Here is a 9,552-nt window from a genome sequence, read left to right as displayed (position 1 = left end):
AACATATTATTCATTTGGTCCCTACATAATTAATACATTCTTAATTAATTTGATCATCTATATGTAGGACCAAATTAAAAATACAATATTTGTGTAAAGACCAAATAAAAAGTGTGTTATATGTATAAAGATTAAATCAACAATTTATAATAGATTTAATAGTGTCAAGAACCAAGTCAATACATTTAACAAGCTATGATTGATATTTAATAAATTTGTATGTATAAGGACAAAATTGAAAATTCATCATACAGGTAAGAATTAAATTATATGTTTAACCTTATAATTAAATAATAAAAATATACAGAATCGTTTTGTATTTGCAGTATAGACAAAATTCCAATTTAGATAATTATTTTATGAGTACTTATATAATAAAATATAAGAATCAAAATAAAATAATTTTTCTCATATTTGTTTTGTGCATATAAATAAAAATCATCTTTTGAATAATTAAGATGAATATATATATATATATATATATATTACAAATTAGCTCCTTCATCGATTAATTTTAATTTATAAAAGAATTTTATTTTATTTTTATCATAAATATTTAATAAAAATATCTAAATAGTACAATGGGCCCAAATGTAGATCCAAACGTTTTAGGTCTAGATCATCCTCGTAGCCAATTGAATTGGGTCAACCCCACCCCAAGGTTTATGTTGTACGAATTCACCTACTTGTAGAACATCAAACAAATGTTTTAGTTTACGCGCATAATTGTGGTTTTAGTTTCATTGCAACTCTTTTATATTGTGAAAATGGTGGACAAATATGGTGATTACAAATCACAATTGTGGTCATGTTGTGATTACGAAGACTCCAACATATCTTATCATTAGAATCGAAATTGTGGTTATGTTATCGATATATTCTGTCCTAATATGATATCTTTCTGTGTATTGGACAATAAACTAATTTTTTGTTGGTCTTATTGTAATTATCGTTGGTTTAAAGAATCTTTATACAATAAAAATTACGAAATTTTCTACTAAATTAATCATTTGTACAACATGTGAGTGGAGGGTGTTTAAACACTAAATCGAGGTATCGAATTTCTGATCATGTTATGATTACAAAGACTTCAAAATATCTTAATGTTACGATCAAAATTATAACCATATTGTGATTATGAAATCAGAATCGCATATTATTATTTTAAAGCCTCGATGCGAAAAGTCTCCAATATTATTAGCAAGAGAAAAAAAAAAAAAAAACTTACTCAGTGATGACTCACCCACGTTTAAACTTTGTATAAACCCTAATTTGGTTAGATCCAGGTATACAATAATTCCCAGCTTTATTTATCTGTTGGGAAATTGAGTGTCAAATTGTCTTTTTGTATGTACCTACCCAACTCTCTGTGACAAATACCACTGTTCATGGAGGAATCTGCCTCGAAGGAGTTTAAGAAGGAAAATTATGTGGTGGTATCATCATTCTGAAAAAAGATAAAAAGTGGAATATGTTTAATAGGACCCTATGTGACACTACTAGAAAAAATCTATGCACCTTTCGTGTCTCTAAATTTCTCAACAAAAGATTCATGTATCGTTTTATTGAATTTGTTTTATATGCAGTGTGAAGTCATATCCAGTACTATGTTCGTGTTTGTACAATTTTATTTTAAAGAAATATTCTTTTCTTTTTCGAAAGTTATATTCTCAATCGATAATTAAAAAGGTTATCACTTTTTTAAAAATAAGTTAAATGAAGCATGTTTCCGTAAGTTATCCTTTTAATGTAGTTTCACCTTTTTTTTAAAAAATGATTGTATTGTTTGTAAATTTGAAAATCTAATTTATTTCCAAACATAATTTTTTTTTAATTAGTACTTGAGCTTGATCTTATTATTTCATTAACTATTAAAGTCGACTTAATGAAAAAATTTAAAATAATATACACATAACTTTAGATTCAAACTCTATGACCATCATTATTATTTATTTTATGAATCAAACAAAATTGTATTGTTTCATTTGGAAAAAAAAAGTGGTAGATGCACATCCAAGTTACACATACACACTCAAACACCCCAAATTTCTTCATCAAGGCCAAAATAAATTCACAAACAAATAATGTATCTAAACTCCGAATTTTGTCACCAAGGCCTTCTCTAAAAGTAATTCTAGTGACACATTGATAGATTTATGTTTGAGACTTAGTTTAATATCTTTAGCTTATCAAATCTTAATTTGTTATTCTAACTTTTTTACCCGTAAATTATTAATAAAAATTTTATCGTCAAATAATTTTAATATTTCACTTTCAAAATTGATCACAAAATTCACTCACAATCTAATCCAATTTTCATAAGTATACTACCGGTCTATCTTCACTTATGTGCTCCCTCTGATAGACTACTAAACATAAGATCATTTTTTCCCCTTTCTCTCATATATTCATTAAATAACAAAGTGAAAAAAAATCTACAATGATTATAGTTGATTATTGAATTTTTTTACACATATGATGGATATCTTTTCAAGTTTTTGCAATTAGAATACAATGTAGTGATAGCTCTTGTAATGTAGTAAGTTATTTTTGAAGGCCCAAAAGTTTAATTTGGGTGATTTAGTAGCTCAGAACGGGCCGTTTCCAAACTGGAACGGGCCGTTCCAAACTAATAAATTGACCTGTAAATTGTAGTTGAGAACGGGTCATTTTGGATGGAGAACGGGCCATTCTGGATGAATCCTAGAACGGGCTGTTCTGGTTTCAGAACGGGTTGTTCTGCATGTGATTTTTGCACATGATGAAGGGATGCAGAACGGGCCGTTCCGAATTCGAATCGGGCCGTTCTAGCCACTCCTGAACTTCTATAAATAGGGGTTGTGAGGTTGAGGAGAAAGTGAAGTTTTTAGAGAGAAGTTTTAGAGAGAAGGACTCCGAGTCTGTGAGCTCCTTTCTTTCCCAAATTTTTCTGTATGATTCTTTTTCTCCTCTAGATCACTAATGTCTTCTGTCTTTTCTTGAAGTTCATACTAGGAAGCTTGCTTTGGGAGGATTGAAGTTCCGGGTTGAGCTTCGGAAGGGAATTCTATTTCTTTTTAGTTGTTGGCTATTTTGAGCCAATCTTCAGGTGAGGGAAGCTAGAATGTTTGTTATTTAGGTTGCATGTGAGTTTAGAAACTCAATTGATGCATGAAAGTCAAGGATCCATGGATGGATCGGAGAATTCGCTCATTTTTCAGGGTTTTGAAAAAAATTGGGTTTTTGGTGATTTTGATGCATCAGATGGGTGCATGTTGATGTTGAATTTATTTTTGAGTTGTATGGAGCCTATGCATTGTGTTGTGCTTGCATGTGGCTGAAGTTGTTGGTTTGGATGAGAGTTTTTGAACTCTCTGACTGGGATTAGGCCGGGCGCGCTCAGGCTGCGCAAGGCGTGAACATGTTTATTTGTGATAATTGATTTGATGTTTCAGCATGTTTAAAGTTGAAGTTTTAGATCATGTATGTATGATATATATTGTATGGTGATGTGTCATTCATATGTAAGCTTGGTAATGATATATATGAATGTTTAAATATGATATGACATGTGTATATGTTCATATGTGTAAGATTGTTGATCATGATGGTGGGTAGATCATGTATGATGTAGGATGTGTAACGACCCGGCTGGTCACTACACACGGTATAGCACACTAAAACACCAGACAGATAGAACAAGTATATAAATATAGGATCTAGAATATATAAATATACAAGATTCCAGTCTGACTAGAGTTAAAGTGTACCAAGGAAAATTACAACCAAATGCTACTATCCCAAGTAGCTACAAGCAAAATATCCACACAAGCAAATTAGCTCCAAAGTCCGCCGGAGACTCATCCCAAGACGCCCACCTATTTCTGCTCTGCTCCCATACATAGTATGATCATCGCAGTTCCAACCACATGGAAAACATGCAAGGGTAAGCTAGTATTCTTTAAAAATCAAAACATACTAGTAAAGGATTAGCAATGTAAATAAATTCATCGTTATAATTATCAACACATCTGCACAGCTTATATTGCTCAACAACATCAGCACCGTAATGCGGTTATATCAACACTGCTTAGTAGCAGCAACAGCACCACTCTAGTGGCTATAACGACACCGACTTAGCGGCAACAACAACACCACTCTAGTGGCTATAACAACACCGACTTAGCGGCAACAACAGCACCACTCTAGTGGCTATAACAACACCGACTTAGCGGCAACAACAGCACCACAATAGTGGCTAACAGCACCGACATAGCGGCTATAACAGCACCACAATAGTGGCTAACAGCACCGACATAGCGGCTATAACAGCAGCAACAACACCACCTCAAGTGGGTATAATCAGCATACAGCTCAGCATTATATAGTACAGCAAATCAGCATACAACACAGCTAAGTAGTATTCAACACAACTTACTACTCATAACTCAGTTCAACATCCTTATAGTACAATACTGTTAAAAATCAACATATAATTCAGCTCGACTCAACAACAAAATTTGACACAGTTCAAAAATATTCATTTATTATTAATCATCAAACAATTAATAATTTCAAAAACTAACTTCCCTTACTTGGATAATCCTGAACCGAAATTTGAGCAGAACCTCCTCCTCTTTCTCCTCTTTTCTTTATTCTGACAGAACCACCTCTACCGGATTCCTCTTCCTCTTTCTCTAAGGATTTTCTCTTCCCAAGGTATGAATTTTCGTAACTCCCCAAGCCCCTATTTATAGCAATTCTGGCTCCTCTACCCGGTACGGCCGTTCCAAAAAGCGGAACGCCCGTTCTGGGCTCGAAAAAGCTACGCAAATTTTTGAACTGGAACGGCCCGTTCCAAATACGGAACGGCCCGTTCCCAATTTCCAGCAGAACGGCCCGTACTCCTTTTGAAACGGCCTGTTCTCCCTTTAGAACGGCCCGTTTCACAATCAGAACGGCCCGTTCTCCTTGTCGGAACGGCCGTTCTGAGCCCGTTCTCACTCAAGATTTTTAGTTAAATTTTAAAGCTTGGAACGGCCCGTTTTGCTTTTGGAACGGCCCGTTCCAAGTTACCAAAACACCCTTCAAACTTTTTGAAAATTGCGAAAATGCCATCAATAATTACAATAATACCCCTATACCTTTATAAAATTCACGAAAATGCCATTTTAATAATAAATAATAATAATAATAAAAAAATAAGGTATTACAGGATGCATTATTGCATGTGATGTCTTATGGCATGTGTCTAGCTTAGGACTTGAGGAGTGAAAAATATTTTCGAAATGGAAGAGCTCACATAGAGTCTCTTGAGAGTGGTGCTTGGATAGGCCACTGATATATGAGAGTGGTGCTCAGGTAGGCCACCAGATTTAGGAGAGTGGTGCTCAGGTATGCCACTAGGTTAGGTGAGTCTCCTCTAAGTCCTTAGCTAGTGTTGGAGCGGGGTATGAGGTCGAGGGTTATTCCCTTAAGCAGGTACTCGGGAAGGTGCGTGGATCCTTGTGAAGAGTCGGTGTACGAACTCCACAATTGACTTGGTAATGCGTGCCAAGGTCGTGGTAAGCCTATACCCAACTGTGTTATACTTGACGGTGGATCTAGACTTCCAATTGTGTAAGTGACATCATCCGAGTAAACCCGAGTGAGGATTATATCCTGTTTAGCTGTGACCAGCGGGCGCATTGGGCGTAAAAACGGTTGGGGTGGTTTCGGTAGGATGGGATGTCACTTATACTGCTCTGTTGTTAGGGAGATCTCCTAGGTGTATGCGTGACGACGCATTAGATGATTGATATGTATTGATATTTGTCATGAGATGCATGATTGTTAATATGATGAAGTGTGTGGTGTTTGGCTTCATGATTGGTGGATTGTATTTTATGCATGAGTAGTATTGGAGTGTATGATGTGACTCTATGAATATGATTGATAGTTGGATGATTGTGTAGTATAGATTATTGTTCTATACTTGTATGATTGATTTTTGAACTCTAACTTATCCTTCTGTTTCCATGTGGATGGACTGCGATGATCATACCTTGTATGGGAGCAGGTCAAGGCTAGCTTGGAGTTGAGATGACCACTGCGAGATGGGGAATTTGATCCTCGTGTTAGAGTTACCATTTTGGGTAACAGTTTTGTCTGTGCTTGATCGGCACTAGGGAATATTATTTTTGGGATGACTGTACATATATGGTGTTCTATTTTATAACCAAAAACTTAGTTATTTTCATTCTTATTTATACCTGTATCTATGAGTTATCTAGCTTAATATTTCTCTTAGTTCACTAGTAGTAGTGCGATTCTACTAAGTGTGGAGACCATGGCGGGTCGTTACACCTCTAGAACTTTTACTTTGGTAGTTTAATAAAAATAAATAAAAAAACATTTCTACCGATCAAGCTATTTTTGGTGTTCAATATGACAATGTTGAAATGTAAAATCTTATATAAACTATTCAATTTTTACCACCATACCAATTTAGTATTATCTTAATTTTCACAAATATTATGTGTGAATTTGGTTAAAATAGTCTTGGATAAAAAATTTAAATGAAGTAATTTATTTGTGTGAAAAATTTTAATTTTTTTGAGATAAAATACCTCGTTTAGATAGAGAATTTATAAAGAATTTAAAATTTAAGCATTTGTAAAATTTCTTAAAATAATAGAATTTCAAATTCTCAAAAAAGTAAATTAAAATTTTTTTAATTTTTTTTTCTTATTTCACTTATATAGTTTATCTTATCGTTATCTCTTCGTTTTTTTTAATTATTGAACATTCAAAAAATATTTTTAAAATTATTAAATATTATTTAATATTATTTCTTAAATTATTAAATATTTAAAAATTAGCTAATATTTATTTTTATACAATTTAAATTAAAAATCTTAACGTATATTTTTTAAATTAATTTTACTATGGTGAAATTAAATTATCATATCCAATCTAACAATTTTAAATTAAAAAATTTGAATTAATTTATCCAAATAAAATATCTTAAAATAATAAAAATTTAAATTAAAGTAATTCAAATATCATGAATTTAAAATTTCTTGAATTTGTAAAAATCTTCATCTAAACACATTATAAAGGTAAATAAAGAAGAGAAGAAATTAGGATTTACACTAGGAAAGTACAATGTTTGTTACAGATTTAAATAGCTCTCACAAATTAATTAGTGAGACATATTCCGTCACAAATTAGCAAGAGATTACGCAATCCTCTCTCGTATGAGATGAATTTAAATTCCTTGCAAATTAATGAGGGATGTATTCTGTCGCAAAGAAAAAAAAAAATTCTTAATATATTTGAGCTTAATTACTAATTAGTGAGCATTGACATTCCTAACAATAGAGGTGTTTACGGTCCAACATTCATTCAACACCAATACATTGTTGACATACTGTGGATACGTGATAGACACATTTTTACTCTGTTATTTATTTATTTATTTATTATCTAACTTCAATACGAGTTGGATAGCTGGAGTGCTGGACACAGTTATAGAAACAATTGTTTTTTTTAATCAATCATTTTAAAATTAACATTAGAATCATAATAAATAAATTTTCTATTTTTTCAAGTATTTTTTTTTTTTTGGAACTTTTTATTAAAAATCTTAGAAAGTTGTTAGTTAATTTTGTAATGTAAAGTAACAAAGTTATAGTATTATGGAATTTTCTTTTTAATTAATGATAGTGACACCTTTTAGTTATATACAGTACATACATGTGAGTGTATGACATGTTCATGTGTTCTATGTTTTAGACTTTAGTTGTGTTGAAATGTCAATCTTGTATATTGAAGTCGGTGCTTCATATGTGATTTAAGAGATTGATGAGTAACTTGTGTCCGTAACTGTGTTGCAAGTTGCAACTTATGATCTATAAGGGCATCTAAAAAGACCACTTCCAGAAATTATATAATGAGCAAATTTAATTAAATGAACCAAAAACAGTGAAAGCTACACTGATTTTCAATGGCAAGAGTCTGGAAGACCACTTGCAGCATTGAAATTTTGTACAACAGAATGTACTAATCATGACACATTCCAAAGCCTCTATGTAACCAACCATATTGGTATTACAAACTAAACACACAATAAGTACCAAATTTACTATTTTAATTATTTGTTGCATGCATTATATTTCTCAGTATTAGGGGAGTCCTGGGGTAAGTGCAGGTTCAGATGCAAACTCAACAGCATCAAAAGATTGTGGAGGAATTGCAGTGAAGTGAAGAGAGTGCACGGGTCCTGGTGCCACAATACCAGAACTTTTCATCTCACTCATTTGTCTACGAACATTTGCACCTTGTGCTTCACATAGTTTTGGAAGAAACGCACCTGTCCCAAAATTACACAATGTTACATTTTTATATACATAAAAATAAATAAATCAATGATGGAGGGTGCTATATATGTTTTACCTTCACCAGCTGCAAGGTTGAAGTAAAGATCAACAATGTTGGGGCAGCTTTGGTAGCATTGAGGGGAACACAGATTTTGTGTGAAACGAGTTTCCAAAAGAGAATCTGATGAGATTCCAAAGGATTTTCTGTCCAAACCACAAGCCTTCATACATTCATCACTCTCAATATGGTTCTTTTGTTTTTCAGCTTCAATCTCTGAAGTCTTGCACGTGTATGCTTCTTCCCCTGTCCTCTTCACACGCTTCTCAAGCACGCACCGTTTTCCTTCGTATGACACCGCATATGCGCACGTGTCGGGGCTCAAATACTCGCATTCTATCTCCCCTGAAAATTTACCATTACCACGTTTAATTTACAGAGTTAGAATATAAAAAGTTAAAGGGTCTTGAAGGACTCTAGTTAATAAATAGAAATTTTTGAGGATTAAAAATCACAACAAGGTTATATGAAATTAATTGAAAGTTATAAAAAAATATATATAATTTAATAGGTTTCACGTTCTATTTAATATTTTTTCTCTTAATTTTATAATTTTTAATCAATGAAAATAAGTATATTAAAATAAATATTTTAAAAAATGTATTGACACCCTTTTAAGAAAGAATGTGTAGATACATTTTCAATAAAAATTTTTGTCTTTTTCAACAGATTTAATAATTTTTGTCTTTACATTGATACAATTTTCTTCTATAACATAATGATATAAAATCCTTTTACATTGGTAGATTTTCTCTTCGCATGGATCAAAGTTGAATATATCTCGATGTAACAAAATCTTGATACCAAACTTGATCCACATCCAGGAAATTGAAAAAATAACGACTCATTTTTTATAGCTTTCTGAAAGAACTTAATTAAAAGAAACTGCTCAAATTAAATCGAATATGCGCATAGGATATATATGCAGGAAGCAATTAAGAAAATGACTTTTGAATTAAGAGGTTGACAGGTTATAGAGACTTTACCAAGAGTTCCTTGCACGGTGGCCAAAAATGCAAGAGAAACTATTGCCAAACATCTCAAGCTAACGTTAAAGGCCATGGCTGAAGCAGAAAATAATCGTTGGGATTCGCCAAAACTAGTTGCTACCTTTGGGAGTTTTGAAGTTTCGTTAATTATGCTTTGTAGTAATTG

The 9,552-nt window shown here is 32.5% G+C and overlaps 1 protein-coding gene and 1 long non-coding RNA gene across 2 annotated transcripts; both read right to left on the bottom strand.

Moving 5' to 3' along the window:
- Positions 1 to 3,671: 3,671 nt before the first annotated feature.
- On the bottom strand, positions 3,672 to 5,599 carry LOC145958399 (uncharacterized). The gene is made up of 2 exons (XR_014434160.1): positions 4,575 to 5,599; positions 3,672 to 3,868 (listed from the first exon to the last, which is right to left on the bottom strand). It is a non-coding gene; the product is annotated as an uncharacterized LOC145958399 (long non-coding RNA).
- Positions 5,600 to 7,905: 2,306 nt separating this feature from the next.
- Positions 7,906 to 9,552, bottom strand: LOC114915155 (uncharacterized). Its single transcript, XM_029269428.2, has 3 exons — positions 9,384 to 9,552; positions 8,416 to 8,742; positions 7,906 to 8,332 (listed from the first exon to the last, which is right to left on the bottom strand). Exons 1-3 carry the CDS (start codon positions 9,457 to 9,459, stop codon positions 8,145 to 8,147), a joined length of 591 nt encoding a protein of 196 aa, XP_029125261.2. The 5' UTR covers positions 9,460 to 9,552; the 3' UTR covers positions 7,906 to 8,144.

This window comes from Cajanus cajan, chromosome 1 (assembly GCF_000230855.2).
Source record: "Cajanus cajan strain Asha chromosome 1, NIPB_CcT2T_4, whole genome shotgun sequence".
NCBI lineage: Eukaryota > Viridiplantae > Streptophyta > Magnoliopsida > Fabales > Fabaceae > Cajanus > Cajanus cajan.
Note: the sequence above shows the minus strand (reverse complement) of the source record. Positions and strands in the feature narration are given on the sequence as shown.